The sequence below is a fragment of the Mus pahari genome, chromosome 17 (genome assembly GCF_900095145.1).
Source record: "Mus pahari chromosome 17, PAHARI_EIJ_v1.1, whole genome shotgun sequence".
Lineage (NCBI taxonomy): Eukaryota > Metazoa > Chordata > Mammalia > Rodentia > Muridae > Mus > Mus pahari.
In genome coordinates this window covers 45310086-45328367 of record NC_034606.1, presented here as the reverse complement: position 1 = coordinate 45328367, position 18282 = coordinate 45310086, and the positions used below count along the sequence as shown (strand labels likewise).

Sequence of the window (18282 nt, the reverse complement as noted above, 5' to 3'; positions counted from 1 at the left end):
CCAGGCTGGCCTTGAACTCAGAGACTCACCTGCCTCTGCCTCCCTGAGTGCTGGAATTTGAGGCATGCACCAACATGCCTAGTTTTGTTTTTGTTTTTTTGTCTTAGACGTCAGTATCCACTTTGTATTTGAAAATCTAGGCTGCATTCTATTTCAGTCAAAGGAGGTATTTAAAAAAAAAAAAAGGTACCTGTCAAAAGATGAATAATGCAGATTGCTCACTGCAGTGACTGTAACTAAAATACATTCAGCGGGCAGAGAAATAGTGAGGTGGTTGAAAGCACTGGCTGCCCCTGCGGGAAGACAAAGGGTTCATCGGGCACAATCAACTCCAGTTCCAGGGTATTTGGCGCCCTCTTCTGGCCTCAATAGGTACTGCATTCATGTGATGCACAGACACATGCCTGTAAAACACCTATGCACATAAAATAAATCTTTAAAAAATATATAGTTAGGGCTGGTGAGATGGCTCAGCGGGTAAGAGCACCCGACTGCTCTTCCAAAGGTGCAGAGTTCAAATCCCAGCAACCACATGGTGGCTCACAACCATCCTTAACAAGATCTAACTCCCTCTTCTGGGGTGTCTGAGGACAGCTACAGGGTACTTACATATAATAAATAAATAAATCTAAAAAAAATATGTATATAGTTAAATTTTCATACATATAAATGCTTTCATAAAACCACAATATGGGTCCAGGCAATGGTGGCTCACGCCTTTAATCTCAGCACTAAAGAGGCAGAGGAAGGCAGATCTCTGTGAATTCAAGGCCAGCCTGGTCTACAGAGTAAGTTCCAGGACAGGCAAGGATACATAGAGAAACCTTGTCTCAAACAAAACCATACCTAGAAGGTGATTACAACTGAGATGCTGGCATGATGCTATTTTACAACATATTGGCCTCAAACAGCTCAGAGATTGAACTTACAGCCCAGCCGCTAAGGCACCTCCCCAGCCCAGTTTGTTTTTATATTATGTTTGTTTATTTGCATACATGTGCCGCATGTGCGCCTACAGGAGTCAGTTCTCTCCATCCCGCATTTGGATGCAAGGGATGGAACTCAGGCTGTCCAGCTTGGCGGCACGTGTGTGTTCATTCCTCCAGCTACCTCGTCAGCACCTGGCTATAGATGTTTGTATGAACTGCTTTGAGTCCTCTGTGACACAAGGAAGAATGAAGGGGGAGAGAGCTAGCAGGTGGGTGCCTTAGGCCTCACTGCCCACCAGGGGGCAGTGCAGCCCAACTGGAAGGGACCCAGTTGGGTTAGTGTACCCTGACGTTGACCTCAGAAAACTGGTGGGAACCCAGGCCACTCAATTCAGCGCTGCGCCCAGGCTCCCTCAGAGCTACTCAGGGTCATCTGTGCAGCACCTGGCAGCCCATTCCCCCTTTCTGATTTTGGTTTGTTTGTTTTTTGAGGCGTGGGTCTCCCGATGTAGCCCTGACTGGCCTGAAACATAACAGATCAGACCGTTCTCTCTGCCTTCTGAGTGCTTGGATGAATGGCAGGCACTGCCACACCCTGCTCTTTTTGTTTTGAGACAATGATACACTCTGTGGAAGGGGCCCTTGAACTGGGCCCTCCTGCATCTGCTTCTCTTGCCTTTATTGCTAGTTCCCTCTAGGGCAGTGGTTCTCAACCTCCCTAACTCTGTGACCCACTAATTGTGATAGTTGCTCATGTTACAGTGACCCCAGCACCACCCATAAAGTTATTTTCATTGCTGCTTCATAGCTGTACTTTTGCTGTCATAACGCAAACATCTGTGTTTTCTAATGGTCTTAAACGATCCCTGTGAAAGGGGTTGACTGACAGGTTGGGAGCATCTGCTCTAGGGTATCTTAACACACACACACACACACACACACACACACACGCACACACGCACACACGCACACACACACACACACCAGCTCTAAATGGAAATCCCTGTGTCTAGGGACACAGTTGTTGTCATGCTTTTTGGGAGGGTCTTGCACTGGCATCTAGCCGTCAGAGGCTAGGACACTACTAATAACTTGCCACATGTGTCACGGCTCCATGACCAAGAGTGAGCTTGACCCAGAATGACAGTAGTGCCAAGATCAAGAACCCAGGCTCTCAGGGAGGCTGGGTCCAATCAGGTGGCTCGGGCTGGCCTCAAACTTGCTATGGAGCTAAGGATGAGCTTGTATTCCTGTTCCTTCTCCTCCATCTCCCAACTGCTGGGATTACATGTGGCTCCTGCAGCCTGGAAGATCAAACCCAAGATTCCTGCATACCAGGCCAGTGCTCTGACGACGGTGCCTTAGCTCCAGCCCAGCTTCCTTTTCCTTCCTTTTCCTTCCTTTCCTTCTCTTCCTCCCTCCCTCTTTCTTTCTAGATTTATTGATTTTTACTGTGTTGTTTGCATGAGCGTGAGGAATACCCTAGAACTGGAGTTACAGATAGCTGTAAATTGCTATGTGGGTGCTGGGGAATTGAACTCTGGTCCTCCGGAAGAGCAGCTGGTGCTCTTAACCACTGAGCCATCTCCCCATTCTCTCTCTCTCTCTCTCTCTCTCTCTCTCTCTCTCCCTCTCTTCCCCCTCCCTCCCTCCTTCCTTCCTCTTTCCTTCCTTCCTTCCTTCCTCCCTCCCTCCTTCCTTCCTTCCTCTTTCCTTCCTTCCTTCCTTCCTCTCTCCCTCCCTTNTCCCTCCCTCCCTCCCTCCCTCCCTCCTTCCTTCCTTCCTTCCTTCCTTCCTTCCTTCCTTCCTTCCTCACTAAGTAACCCAGCTGGTGGTGTTCTCAAGATGAGTCTCCGGCTTCAGACTCTCAATGGCTGAGGTTCCAGGCGTGGGCGGCCATGCCCAGCTTTCAGGGTGGGTCTTACAGTCAGCAGCCAGAACTGGATGCAGCAATAAGTTGAACCAAGACAGAGTACAGGAAGTTCAGTGGAACCCGTGGGTGTCAGGCCAAAAGGACACACTGTTCTGTAGTGAGGGTGATGTGCCCAACTATGCTAGGGTGAGAACTTTTTGAGGGGGTGTGCCCCAAGCACAAAGAATCCACAACCCTTTAAAAAATGTCACAGAGTCCAGTTGCCCACTTCAGTACCTGCGTCTTCATCAACCCAGCTGGGGGAATGGACAGAGGTGGTGTTCATTCTTCCCAAACCTGCCAACTGATGTGGAGCCTAATGTTCTATTCATAGAAAGTGCCTTGATCAGGGTTACTATGTCACAGGATTGCTGTGATGATGAAATCCATTATCAACAGCAGGTTGGAGAGAAGAGGGTTTATTGGACTTACCCTTCCATATGGTGTAGTCCATTATTGAAGGACAGGAATGCAAATAGGGCAGGAACCTGGAGGCAGGAACTGATGTAGCGGTCCATGGGGGGTGCTGGCTTGCTCCACATGGCTTGCTAGGCCTGCTTTCTTATAGAATTCAAGACCACCATCCTAAGGATGCTTCCACCCACAATGGGCTGAGACCTCCCGTACAATCACTAAGAAAATTCCCTGCAGGCTTGCCCACAGCCTGATTTCTGAAGGTGTTTTCTCAATTGAGGTTCCCTTCTCTCTAATGACTCTAACTTGTGTCAAGTTTGACACAGAACAAGCCAGCACAGAGGGACACTTGATGGACTGGTCAGGAGATGCAGGGAACCTGGGCCTGGTGGGACAGCCTGCATTTCCAGCCACTGGGGAACCTGAGGCAGGAGGATCACAACTTTAGGGTCAGCCTACGGTACAGAAACAGAACCTTGTCCCAAAATAAAGAAGTGAGTCAGGCATGGTGCTGCACAGGCCTGACTGATCCCAGCACTCAAGAGGCAGAGGCAGGTGGATCTCTGTGAGTTCCAGACCAGCCAGGGCTGGACATGGTGAGACCCCGTTCCCAAAATAGCAAGGCATGGTGGTACATGCCCTTAACCCCAGCATGAGGGAAGAGGAGCCGTCTCTGAATTCCAGGTCAGACAGAGTTACATGCTGAGTCCCTTTCTAGAATAAAATAACCAACTAATTTAATTACACTAAAATTTTCTTTGAAAAGAAGGCCAAGGATGTGGCTCAGTGGTAGATGGCCTGCTTACCACATCTGAGGCTCTGGCTCGCTCCTCAGTACTGAGAGAGGAGGAGAGAGGTTGATCAAGGATTGTGACTAGTGAATATTCGATTGGCTGATGGACAGTTATGTAGAAGAGGACCTGGCTGTGTCTCTTGTGATCTTCCAGAAGGCTTTGGTCCTGGGGAGTATGCCCAGTCTTCAGAAAGACAGCCTTCCAGACAAGCCATGTTGGGATCAATCAAATGAAACTTATCCTAGGGGCCGCCATTTTGTTTTCAGACTCCATTTTGATCATCAGGTGAAATTATTTTCCCGGGCTCTAGGGGGAGCTTTCCAGATGGCTAACCAACTTCCTCCTTATTCTTATTTTGTTTCCCAAAACATAACCATGAAAGAAAAAAATGATTGATTGATGAAAAATTGTAACTGTATCTTAGGACAAATGCGTATGGGCCTTATGATTTTTCTGTTTAAATATTTACTAAGATGAACGTTCGGGGTTGCTATCAGCTCTGAGTCTGTGTTGCTGTCCCTGACTGGTCAGTTTTTGCTGCCTAATTCAAATATACATCTTGCTTTGCATGTACTCTTCTTGTGCCTGCTTGGGTTGTTTTGGGTTTTTGGACCCTACCAACCAGAAGTTACTATTATAAGAAAAGGCTTTGCTGGTCAGTGGTGGTGCATGCCCTTAATCTCAACACCCAGGAGGCAGAGGCAGGCTGATCTCTGTGAGTTCAAGGCCAGCCTAGTCTACAAGGTGAGTTCCAGGACAGCCAGGGCTACACAGAGAAACCCTGTCTTGGAAAACGAAAAAAAGGGCTGGTGAGATGGCTCAGTGGGTAAGAGCACCCGACTGCTCTTCCGAAGGTCCTGAGTTCAAATCCCAGCAACCACATGGTGGCTCACAACCATCTGTAACAAGATCTGATGCCCTCTTCTGGAGCATCTGAAGACAGCTACAGTGTACTGACATATAATAAATAAATAAATAAAACATTTTTTTTTTTTAAAAAAAAGGAAAACAAAAACAAAAGTGATATTTAGCATAAGTGTCAAGTCTAAGCCATTGCAGACTGGGGACCACTGATGCTGTGGGCAAGAGGCATTCTAGGAGAGAGATGTGACCTACTGAAGACCTACTAAGCTCAGTGGACAAGTAGGCTTAAAAAAAAAATAAAAGAAAAGATTTATGTATATGAGTACACCATAGCTAGCCGTCTTCAGACACACCAGAAGAGGGCACTGGGTCCCATTACAGATGGTTGTGAGCCACCATATGCTTGCTGGGAATTGAACTTATGACCTTTGAAAGAGCAGTCAGTGCTCTTAACCGATGAGCCAAGTAGGTTTTGCGTAACAGAACCTCAACCTCAAGGCTGGTTAGAACATTCTGGAAACAAGAGTATTAGGGGATTTGTCCCGGGACTGGGCTGGAGCCAGTCCCTCCTCCTCTGCTTGTACAACAAGTGCTTCCCCACTGGGTCCTCTCCCCACCCCCACCAGTGAGCTTTGTGCCCTGCCTGCCCCACGTCTTCTGCTTTCCCCAGTTAAAAGAGGGAACTCTCCCTAATTTACGTAAATTTGATTTAAATGTGTTTTTGAGCCACTGAGCTGGAGTGGTGCACATCTTTAGTGATTTCTGGACTCAGGAGGCAGAGGCAGGCAGATCTCTAAGTTTGAGGCCAGCAGGGTCTAAAGAGAAACCTGTCTCAATAAACAAAAAGTTTCAAAAATTAAATAATTTGTGTCAAGCATGGTGGTGTAGATGTGTGTGTCTGTGTGTGAGTGAGTGTGTGGGGGAGATGAGGACGTGTATTGTTGGTATTGGTGTTGCCTTAGTACTTACCCCTGGTTGTTCCAGAAGTCAATGTGCAGACCAAACTGGCCTTGAATTCACAGAGCTCTGCCTGCTTCTCTCTCTGCCTCCTGAGTTGCTGGGATTAAAGGTGTGTAACACCGTATCTGAGTGTTTCTTTTTTCTTTGGTTGTTTTTTTGGTTTTTGTTTTTGTTTTAGACTGGGTCACATGCAGCTCAAGCTGGCCTCATACTCCTGGGTTGTTGAGTCATATCTGTCCCAGGCACATAAAAGACATTCCAAGACATTCTAAAAGAGTAGCTACTGTTGTGATGGGGGAGGGTACCCCAGGACACCTCCCCATATCCAGCTGGTGGCACTGGATAAATGAGTGGTCAAGACCAAGATGGAGAGGACGGGAAAGTAATCGCAGACGGAAGCTGAGTTCCACACTGGCCCTGCTGCATCTCAGGAGACCGCGATGCCTTGGGACCCTTCCAACATGCAGCTGACCAGTGAGCTGGGCTCCCGGGAGAGGTGTAACCAGCCCTACTTTGTTGGGGATTGAGATCCACAGGCAGAGCAGACAGATCTCTGGGAAGATAATGAGGTCAGCAGGACAGTGAAGAAGAGGCAAAGAAGAAAGACAGATGAGTCACAGGGGCGAAGGGAAGAAGCCTAGGGAGGTGATGCATGACCCATGTGTCACCTATATCACATCGAAGGAGGGGGAGGGGCGCAGGGGATTTATAAACCTCTACCAAGCTCAGACTCTGCTGCCAGGCGTGTGCACGCGAGTGCGTGCATACACACACACACACACACACACACACACACACACACACACCTCTGCCCACCCACCACAGCTGGAGACCTGTGATACACTCACCCCATCTGACAGATGAGCATCCAGGAGCCGGAAGTGAGTAAGGGAGGGCTGCTAGGTGCTGGAGAGACCGGACATAGACATCTGAGGTGCCAAGGGTGACATCTCGTCCTTATTTCTTTCAGAAAACTATCTGCTCTCTTCCTTGACTAGTATAGTCTCTACTCTGGCTGTCCTCGGTGTCTAAACTGATCCGAAATTCCGTCTGTCACCCAGGTCTGCCCAGGATGGTCACCAGACCTAACAGGAGCCAAGAAGATCCAGGCCCGAGAGTTTGTTTTGTTTGGGGGTTTTGGTTTTTTCAAGACAAGGTTTCTCTGTGTGGACCTGGCTGTCCTGAAACTCTGTCGAGCAGGCTGGCCTCGAACTCAGAAACCCACGTGCCTCTGCAAACTTCGCAGACGCCGACACCGCCTGAAGCTTGGCGGTCAGCAAGCCAGCAAGTTCCTTCCCTGCCTTTGGAGTTTGGGTTGGTTTTCTTGTCATTAAAAACAAATGTATTGGTTGCTTACCAATACAGACTCATGGAACTCAGTCTAATTAAAGCACCCCAAAGCTCAGTGGGTCTTAAAGTGAGTGAGCTCAGGAGACTGGATCAGGGTGTAGCTTGGGCTTGCCTGTGAAGGTTGGGGTTTTTTTTTTTTTTTTTGGAGGAGGGGGGGAGGGTTGTTGAGTGAAAAATTTAAATGACGTCCTTTGTTTGTCTAAGGGGGGAGTTGGTTTTCTTTCAAGGCATAGTTTCTCTGTGTAACAACCCTAGCTATCCTGGAACTCACTCTGTAGACCAGGCTGGCCTCGAACTCAGAAATCTACCTGCCTCTGCCTCCCGAGTGCTGGGATTAAAGGCGTGCGCCACCACCGCCCGGCGATTTATTTCTCGCACTTGAAGTATTCCTCGATGACATCCTTGGCCTGAGATTCTTTACCATAGTCCTTAACCTCTACGCAACTGCAACCAACCACCTTTCATGGTTTCCCCTCTCGATCGATTTTGCAGAGGCCTACCCATCTCCTTAGTTTCTTGTTGTCATCGACCTTTATTCAGGTTGATTTGATGCTCAGCACAAAGTGCCTCCACCAGCTTGACATCCACGGGCTCATCACAGTTGGATGCGAGCACGCACAGATGGGCTTGGCGCTCGTCTTAGACTTAACTCGTCTTAACTGCTTTGGCAGTTTCTCGGGATGCCACGTGCTAGGCCATCGTGGATGAGGGCGGTCTTCAGCACCTCTCGTAGAGCAGTGTTAATGTCCATCACACCTCCAGCAGCTCTGCCTTCCTCGGCCATGGCAGGTGGATGACGGGTGACGCGGAATCTTAAACGCGCCCGAGCTTCCGCCTCCACGCTCCGCGCAAGTTGGTGGCGGCAGGGGAAAAGGGGGGGGGGGGAATTAACTTCTTGCTATAAATAAATCTCTTAGAATTTACCAGAACAGCTGAGGTTAAAGATGCTGGCAAGAGCGCCAGCCGCAGTCTTGTATCTTAACTATTCATTTGTAGGTGCATGGAAGGGGCTCCTAGAGAGCTTTGGGGGGGAGGGGGAGTGGACTGTCAGGGTCTCAGGACTATGCTGCCCTGAGCTCATATGTGGCTATTTTTGTTGTTATTGTTTGCTTTATAAGATGTTTATTGTTTTTATCTGGGTATAGTGGTAGAAATCTTTAATTTTAGAACTTGGGAGACAAGAGGCAGAGGGAGGTGGATTTCTATGACTCCCAGGCCAACCTGGTTTTTTTTTTTTTTTTTTTTTTTTGGTTTTTTTTTTTTTTTTTTGGTTTTTCGAGACAGGGTTTTTCTGTGTAGCTGTAGCTATCCTGGAACTCACTTTGTAGACCAGGCAGGCCTCGAACTCAGAAATCCACCTGCCTCTGCCTCCCGAGTGCTGGGATTAAACCGAATGCCACCACGCCCGGCCCAACCTGTTTTTCAAAGAGAGTTCCAGGACAGTCAGAACCACAAAGTAAGATCCTATCTCAAAGAAACCTTATTTGTGTGTGTGTGTAGGAGTATGTATATGTATGGGTGCCCGCATATGGCTAGAAGGGGCTATCAGGTCCCATGGAGCTAGAGTTACAAGTGTTTGTGAGTTGCCTGATGTGGGTGCTAGGAACCAAACTCTGGTCCGTTATCAAGACAAGCAAATGTTCTTAACCACCAGGCCATCTCTCCAGGCCTAGAATTTATTTGCATACTTAGTTATGTATGTATATCTGTGTGGGGCGGGGGTTGTAGACATGAAGAATCCCTTAGGAAGCCAGTAGCCTTGGATCCCACAGAGCTGTTCATGCCCATATGAGAATGATATGTATTCTTTATCAATGAGCCGTGTCTCAGTCGCTTGGCAGAAGGGTTTTTTTGTTGTTTTGTTTTGTTTTGTTTTTTGAGACAGGGTTTCTCTGTTTAGCCCCGTCTGTCCTGGAACTCACTCTGTAGACCAGGCTGACCTCGAACTCAGAAACTCGCCTGCCTCTGCCTCCCAAGTGCTGGGATCAAAGGTGTGCGCCACCACACCTGGCTTGGCAGAAGGGTTTTAATGGTGGATCTGACAGCTGTCCCTGCTGGATGAAGGTTTACAGATATCATTAATTCTCTCTACGGACTAAAGCACTGTATCGCCCCCATTTTTAGAGGCCAGAGACAATTAGGCAAAGGACACAACCCTGCCCTGGGGTCATCACAGAGCCTGCTGGTACCCACACCTACCTAGACAGCCAGTGAGGAAGATACAGCAAGGGATGCTTGCCGAGATGTGTAATAGATGTACCTGCATCACAGCCCTCACCTCAGTGAGTCAGAGTTTGCACTTCCCTGTCTGTGTTCCTGCATGACTGCCAGTCTCTGAACAGCAGATGCTGTCTTGCGTCCCTTGCCCTGGGACCACGCCTGGCTTGGCTAGCAGCTTTTGGTATCCTCTTCTTGGTCTCTTCCTGTCTTCCTCCTCAGCCTGCAGGAAGTGCAGTCCCGCAGTGACATTAACCTCTTGACCACATGTGAACTGGAATTTACCTCATACTACACCAACATCTAAGTCGGGCATGGTCTATGGTTTTCCTTTCCACATTTATCTCATCGTGGGCGTGATGGAGAAAGAAGAGATTCTTCAGCCTAGAACTTGGCTGAAAGTGTTTATTTAATAAGTCATAGCTGAAAAGATGTATTATTTGTAGCTATTGATGATAATATGATGACGCGCCCCAACACAAGCTAGAAGCCCGAAAAACTTCCCGGTGAGTGAGTCGCTGTCGCCCCCTTCTGGCCATGCCAGGGTGTCTTCATCTTTACTTGCTGGGTTTTTCAGAATTCACCTTCCCCCTCCTCCTCCCATCCCCCATCCCAAACATCCACTCAGCTCCGGAGTGTGGGCAGAGACCTGAGCAGTGCCTGATTCCGGAGCCAGGCCACTGACACGGCTGTCACCCTCTGGCTTCCGGACCTGCAGTCTGATGAGGTTACATAGTTGTCCCACAAAGGCAGCACTTAAGAGTCTGCTCTGGGGGGCTGGTGAGATGGCTCAGCAGGTAAGGGCACTGACTGCTCTTCCAAAGGTCCTGAGTTCAAATCCCAGCAACCACATGGTGGCTCACAACCACCCATAATGAGATCTGATGCCCTCTTCTGGTGTGTCTGAAGTCAGCTACAGTGAACTTATGTATAATAATAAATAAATCTTTAAAAAAAAAAAAAAAAGTCTGCCCTGCCCTGACCATCCTTAGGACCCAGCCAGGGACAAGAGGCCCTGTGCTCCAAGGCCAAGGTAACTGCTGCAGCACCCAAGATGATCATTCTCAGATAAGAGGTCACAGTCTCTTCCCAGGTCCAGGACATAAGCAGCCATTTGACTGTGACCAACACTGGGTACCAGGGGTACCCAGAGGCGGAAGTATGCTATCTGATGCTGTGAGCCGAACAGCGGGAGTAGCCAGCAATGTCAGATCTCTGGAGGGTCCGGGTTTCCTCCTCCCTCCCACTGAACAGCCCAGTGTCTATAATGCCACCCATAGGTGGGAAACACCAGCCTAAGGTGACCACACCCCCAAGTGAAGGGACTGGGTACAGAGTCTTTCTCCCCACACTTCCAGACCTTATGAGGGCCTTGTCCCTCACAGGTCCAGATTTGGCAGCAAGACCAGAGCTGTCTGGTCCTATCCTTCTCTGCCCTGGGGCATCCACACACTGGCCACACACAACACGCCTTCCAGACTTCTCAGCTGTTTTATTATTAATATTATCTTCTCCTTTAAGCATCCCTTTAAGGGTGAAATGAAATTCAACCATTTACAGAGAAAATGATTTCAGAATGTACATATTGATTTTCATTTACAAAAAAAATAATACTATTATTATTATTACTGGTGTCCTTAAATTACACATTTCCCAGGGCCCTTCCTTCTGCTTGGGTGAGTCCTATCTTCCCACCCTGAATCTCACCTTTGTTTCCAAAGCTTCAACAAGCTTGTCCCTTTTAACCACTGTGACCCCTGGGTGAACGAGGGCCAGCTGGACGCCATTACAGGCTTCCTTGGGTCTAGAGGTCACAGGGGAGTGGTTCCTGGAGAATGTGCCCACATTCACATTCAATTCGGTTTCTCTTCATATTGGGGGAATGGTCCTGGGTCCCCTGCCCCTCAACTTCCCAGTGTATGCTGTGGTTTATATGTGAAACTCTTTAGCTCCCACCTCTCGTGGGTGGTTTCTCAGCCTGTGGCCAGGCCTCTTCCTGCCTAGTTGAAACTATTATACTATCTGAGAAGGAAGGCCAGCCCAGCCGACCTGTGCTTTCCCAGGGTCCTCCTCCCTCCCTGAATTGGTCACTTGTGGGCAGGAGCCCTGCAATGCCTGGAACAGAGGATCTCTATGAAGCAGCTGGGGGTACCAAGAGTGTGGGGTAAGGATCTCATTCAAGGGGGGATCACACAGAAGCATCCACGGACATCTCAGGAGAGAGCCCTGGCTCAGGTGGACCCATCAGTCTCTGGGATGCCCTGACTTCTGTGGCCACCCCTCAGTCCCTAGAGGAACTACAGAGGAAGGCTCTTTGAAGGAGAGGTTCCATGGAGGGTGTTCCTCAATGGGAGGAGAGAAGCCATAGAGCCCTTCATGCCTGTTTGTCAGAGCAGCCACCACCTGGCAAACTACTCCAGACAGAGCTACATCCAAGAGATGCTGAGGTGGTGGTGGTGGGGAGGATGTAGAGAGCCAAGGGGGCTGAGGGAGTGGTGGGCTCTCAGCTGCATATCCTTATAGTTAGGAAGATTCCATTCCTCAGACTGAAAAACAGACAGACAGACAGACACCCTGTACTCCCTTCTAGTCTTGCTTTCAAGGTCCCCCCCCCCCAAGGACTTCCTGTCTCGGGCATCTCGTGGAGCCATAGGAGATGAGACTATAAGATCCAGGTCCTAAAGAAGAGGACAGCCAAGCCTAGGCTCCTACACCCACACGCATCATCTCTGTACAGGGACACACGGTTACAGACATGTACAATACACACCAAGCATGCACCCAGGCCCATAAATATACATACACGCACAAACACGGACCATTCCACAGGTAGCCCTGCATACTGGCGTCAAGGGAACGTCTCAGGGAGAGGCACCCACTCTTCCCATACCCCTGCAAGTCCCCACTGTACCTCAACCCCAGGGCAGATAGGAAGAGAGCAGGGTAATGAGCAATTACTTGTACCCTTCCTTTAAGGGTGCCCCTAGTAATACACAACTCTCAAATGGAGGCAGGCATATGGCAGTTCTGCTCAAAACTACAGTTTTCCCAGTTTTCCTTGCAGCTACCTACAGCCATGCAACTAAGTCCAGACCAGTAAGACACTATCAGAAGCAACAGACACACCTGACTCCTGCCTGCCCCAGGAAAGAGTCCACACTTCCTCCTCTTATCATGTGAGCAGGTGCAGCCCCTCTATCCAGACCTGGAAGTTGTATATGAAGCTAAGCTGACTGTCTAACAGACTTTGGACCATCTCCTCCTAGACTATTTACTTAGTAACAAGCTGGTCTAATTTGAATTGCTTGCTGGTTGCCACGGGGCTTCTACAGCAGCTTAGCATCTTCTGAAATACATCTTCCGCACACACCCCCCACCCACACAAGGCAAATTAAGGATGGGTTGATATACCACTGACCTTAAGGTCCTTTCTTGGACCCAGGAGAACCTTGTGGCCTCTTCCTGGCCCCTAGCCTGCTCTTACGGGCGTGGGGACGCAGGGGTAGTGGCACAGGAATGGTTACATTTGGGATGCTGTAATATGGGACTGGATGCCAGCAGAGAGTGATAGGGAGGGAGCCTCTGTCAGTCTCCTTCTCTTGTCCCACCTACTATACCGGCTGTCCTTATGGTCTCCAGCTCCTGTCCTACCCCAAGAACTAGACTCCTAGAGTCCTTTGCAAGCGGCTTCCACAAGACAGCAACAGGAAAAGTGAGAACAGCCATCAAGGGTATACTTGGGACCAGAGGGAGATTCCGCACCACCCCCGGCATGCCTTCTTACAGAGGCAAGGGGACTGACAGCCACTAAGGAGGCTCCATCCTCCCAGCCATCCGGAACCTCATTCCTTGGGCCCAGCATGTCTGAGGAAGCTGCAACGTGTGCTCTCTCCCGGTACCTTCCAACGCTTCCCGAGCTTCTTGGCCAACATCAGGAGCAGATACACTTTCTAGTCCCTCCCTACTGTCCCTTCCTGCTCCTGGACCCAAATGCATTTATTTACAAGATCCTGGGAACTCCTGGCATGGTATACCCCCTTGTCCTGTCATGGACAACAGTCCCAGATTCTCTTTCACTAGACGGAAGTTCCATAGCACTCTCAGTCCCAGAACACCACCTTATGCCCTCCAGGAACACCTCTTCCCACAGCACTCTTGGGAACAAAAATGCTGCATAGATGTCCGGGCTTGCTCTTCTCTACTAGAAAATATTTTTTTTCTTTTCTGTTTTAGGGTGAAAGGCCTGACCCTTAATTCTAGAGGCCTGAGCACAGAGGACCATCCATCTACAAGGACTCCTGGCTCTCTCAAGAGCCCCGGGATAATGAGGAGGCCAAAGATAGCACTGGCTTAACCATCATCTCAGCCTACCCAGCCCTGTAAAATTGCACAGCCCTAGCCCTCCACTGTATCCAACTTGCCCCTGACAGCAGATGGCCTTCCATCTGAGCCCTGGTTCCGGCGCCCACCCTCTACATTGCTCTTGGGCTCCAGGTAGGGATTTTCCAGCAAGTAGCGGAACTGGTCATAGTTCTTGAGCAGGTATTTAGGAGCATACATGTGTTCACTGGGGTCCGCAGGAGGGTACTCCTGCTGCGTGCCGTCGAACCATCCCCCAGTGCGGATCAAGCTGCGGATGTAATTGAGGTCCCTCTTGTCCTCATAGTCTCCCCAGCGGGGGAAGTCACCATTCTGGGCCGACACGAGTTTAAAGTAGATGCCCTCAGGTGTGAAGCACCAGGAGCAATGCCAGCCCGCGAAGTGCAGGGGGCTGCCGAGAGACCACTGCACTAGGATGTGGCCAGTGCGATTCTCATACTGCCGGAAGTTGGGCATGGTGTAGTACTGGCGGCGGCGCAGGCGGATGCCGTCCAGCCCATACACGGACTGCAGCATGTCCATGGTGCAGCCTGACACCACCTCCAGTGTGCCCGGCTGCTTCCAGAAGAAACCATACAGGGACTTGCGCATGTGGAAGGCGAAGGGCTCTGTCCAGCCATCGTAGAGTTTGAGGAACAGCACACCATCACGCGCAGGGATCTCGTCCGCATCGTCGATGATAAAGACGTCATCGGGCCGCAGGTTGCGCAGGCGGGAGACGCCATCCTGGGTGAGGAAGGTGCGCAGGTAGTCATCCGCAATCCAGCCGTCCTGACGGCCACCAGGTGGGAAGTGGTCCAGGAAGACGTAGAGCACCTTGTGGCGGATGTACTCGAAGGTGCCATTGGTCAGCATCTCTCGGAACTTGAGCGGCCGAGGCTCCCCATAGGCAGTGAAATTAGATTCGCAGACCACGAAGGCGTCCACGACATCTCCCAACTCATGGAAGCGCACATCCAGCAGGTCAAACTCATGGTTGATGTTGATGGCGTTGATAACCCTCCTCGGCACCTCCCTGGGTACCAGGCGCTCCTTGGTGGGCAGGTTGGAATACTGCACCACCGTGGGCACCCCGCAGCTGGGCCCGTGCCAGCCTGGCAGGCACACACACTCAACCCACTTGCGCCTAGTGCCCCGGCTGCCCAGGCGCTCCCGCGTACTCAACACGTGCCGCATGGGCCTCCGAGCAGGACCCCGGGCTGAGGAGCCCTCAGCCACTTCGGGCTTCTCCTCTGTCCGCCCTGGTAAAGGTTTCTCCAGCATCCTGGTACCTGGTTTGAAGCACACACCACCAGCTTTGGTGCGCACAAAATACTCCGTGGTGTCCTCCGGCAACACGAAGTCCACCCGGTGCAGTTCCTCTGTGGTCTTGCTCGGGGACAGTGGCTGGAGCAGGGGGGAGTGGGAGTAGAGGGGAGTCCGCAATAGGTCGGGGCCACCTGGCTCCGGACTGGCCTGGGGAGTGACAGGGGCATTGTTCCAGAAGAAGCTGGATACGAGGTTAGGGCTGAGGGAGGCCAGTTCTCTCGGGAAGGTGACATAGGATAAGGTCTTAAAGAAGTGCAGGAAGGATATGAGGCACAGGCCGGCCATACAGAACATGAGAAAGAGCTTGTAGCGTCTCATCTTCATCCTGCAGGAGATGGAGAGAACAAGAAGTCAGGGAGGGCAGTGTATAAGTTAGGGTTTTACTGCTGTGAACAGACACCATGACCAAGGCAAGTCTTATAAAAAACATTTAATTGGGGCTGGCTTACAGGTTCAGAGGTTCAGTCCATTATCATCAAGGTGGGAGCATGGCAGTATCTAGGCAGGCATGGCACAAGCAGAGCTGAGAGTTCTACGTCTTCATCCAAAGGCTGCTAGTGGAAGACTCACCTCCAGGCAACTGGGGTGAGAGTCTTAAGCCCACACCCACAGTGGCACACCTATTCCAACCAGGCCACATCTCCAGATGGTGCCACTCCCTGGTCCAAGAATATACAAACCATCACAGGCAGCCTGAGGCTCCTGCCCTAGGAAGGGGACTTAAGAGTTCAAGAGTTCTAGCTGCAGTCACCTGTGAGAATGTCCTGCACTAAGTTCCCACAGCCCTGAGACCCACTACACATCACCTCTCTGGAGACTGTTCCTCCACCAGAAGCCACACGCTGCTCCTCAGGGCTAGGCTTGGTTCCTAGAGCAAAATACAGCCAGGGGAAAACTGGCCTAGAGAGGTGGTAGCAGGCTCCAGTGGGTAGAGGGTGGGGTGTGGAGCAGCTGCCAAGTGCCTAGGGGCTTGTAGATGCCCTGTCCTAGGCTAATGTTCCTTTTCTAATTTTCCTCTCTCTCTCTCTCTCTCTCTCTCTCTCTCTCTCTCTCTCTCTCTCTCTCTCTCTCTCTGTGTGTGTGTGAAGGAACCACCCAAACATTCCCCATGCATTTTCATAGAAAATTCCTGAGAGACTAAGAGTTTTAAGGACCTCGTTTTGGGATTTAAGGACCACCAACTCATAAAGGTAAGAAATTAGGCCAAGGGCTGGTGAGATGGCTCAGCCGGTAAGAGCACTGACTGCTCTTCTGACAGTCCCTAGTTCAAATCCCAGCAACCACATGGTGGCTCACAACCACCCGTAATGAGATCTGAAGCTCTCTTCTGGTGCGTTTGAAGATAGCTACAGTGTACTTAATTATAATAATACTTATTTATAATAATAAATAAAATCTTTGGGCCGAAGCAAGCGGGGTCGACCGGAGTGAGCAGAGGTCCTAAATTCAATACCCAACAACCACATGAAGGCTCACAACCATCTGTACAGCTACAGTGTACTCATATACATAAAATAAAATAAATAAATATTTTTTAAAAAAGAAAGAAAGAAAGAAGTCAGGCCAAACTCTAAAGGTAGGAAAGTGTGTTCACTAAGCTGCCAACCCCTTCTCCCCATCCTGGGATGGCCTCCTAATTTTATTTTTTTGTTTCTAACAAGGAAGACCTCAGAGCTTCTCCCTCTGATGTCTGTGTATCCCAGGAAACCCGTTAAATTGGTCACCAGAGATCTGTCAATACGGGCTAGAGAGATGATTCCCAGGTTATGAGCACTGGCTGCTTTTTTAGAGGACCCAGGTTCAAGTCCAGCCCACACGTGGAAGCTTGAAACTAACTCTAGTTAAAACAAACATGCAGGCAAAACACCAATGCACATAGAATACAATTTTTTAAAAAACCATTGGGGGAGGGCTGTGACGAGGTTTACACTTTTTTTTTTTTTTTTTTTTTTTAAAGATAATTGAAAGCCACTTCCCAAAAGCTGTCAATCTTCAACTATGTAGACCAAGATGGCCTCAAACTCACAGAGATCGGCCTGCCTCTTTGAACTACCACACCCAACCCAACTAGTGTTAAACTGAAATTGGATCAGAGTTAATTTCTCCTCTCTCCCCCTCTAGATGCAGAGAGATCTCCGACTGAGGACAGTTACTCTGAGCTCTGAGTATGGAATTCCTTCCTTTGTTTCTTTATTTTGTTAACTGGGGCCTACCAATCTGCTTTCTCCAAAAGTAAGGGTTTCAAAGTCCACATTTAATCTGCCTCCCAGTGCTGGGATCAAAGGTGTGTACCGCCACCCACAACCCGCCACCACCGCCGCCACCACTGCCACCCAGCAGAGAACAAGTCTTCCTATTCCACAGCTACAGCTGTCAGAAGGTGAGAGGACAGAAGAGGGAGGGACCTGGGAAAAGAACCAAAAATCCCCGAGAGGAATGTTTTGCTTTTTTCTGAATTTAGGCAGTTAGGTCACTGGCCTTGCAAGCTCAGGCACTTTCCTACTGAGCTCCATCCTCTGCCCTGACAGAAAAAAGGACAAAGATACCAAAGGCTAGGTTTCTGTTCCAGGCCATGCCTGTACAAGCTTGCCCGCCGTCGAATACTCTGAAAGAAATACATTCTCTGCTAGGGGTGGTGTGGGGGAATGGCATGCATACTTAGCATGCTGGAGGCCCCGGGTGGCACCCCCAACACCAAAGTCCACCAAAATAACAACATCAAAAATCCAAATAAAATGGAGGTCAATTAATAGTGACAAGCTGGCGTCTGTTTCCTCTCTGTAGAATAATAGTAGAGAGGCTAAGTGAGAGCTAGACCAACATCTCTATCCACGACCAAAAACTATTTGAGAAATTAAATGGCCCCAATGAAGAGCAAGTGCTTAGTTCCCACATCTGGTGATTCATTTAGCAAAACAAAGGAAATGAAAAGGCTAGGCGTGTTTTGTGGAATTTAAAAGGAAAGGGAAGATCTATTTCTATTACCATGAAAGTCTTTTCAATTCATTATTGATTCAAGAAAACAACTGGATTGGACCTAGTGTCTAACATGCTGAGATTTGTGAGTGATACTAAAACCAAGAACAAAGAAATCTGCTCTAATTGCTCACGCCCAGAAACCAGTCTGCTTTTTTTTTTAATTTTTTGTTTGTTT

General features: G+C 49.5%; 1 protein-coding gene and 1 pseudogene across 3 annotated transcripts in view; both read right to left on the bottom strand.

Moving 5' to 3' along the window:
- Positions 1-7588: 7588 nt before the first annotated feature.
- Positions 7589-8007, bottom strand: LOC110335219 (annotated as a pseudogene).
- A 2905-nt stretch (positions 8008-10912) lies between these two features.
- Mgat3 (mannosyl (beta-1,4-)-glycoprotein beta-1,4-N-acetylglucosaminyltransferase) overlaps positions 10913-18282 on the bottom strand; it is a 44164-nt gene continuing 36794 nt past the window's right edge. For all 3 annotated transcript variants that reach the window (XM_021217070.2, XM_029548171.1, XM_029548172.1), the window contains exon 2: positions 10913-15453. In XM_021217070.2, the coding sequence (XP_021072729.1) occupies positions 13836-15452 (1617 nt within the window). In that variant the 5' untranslated portion in view covers position 15453 and the 3' untranslated portion in view covers positions 10913-13835. The remainder of the gene's footprint in view (positions 15454-18282) is intronic.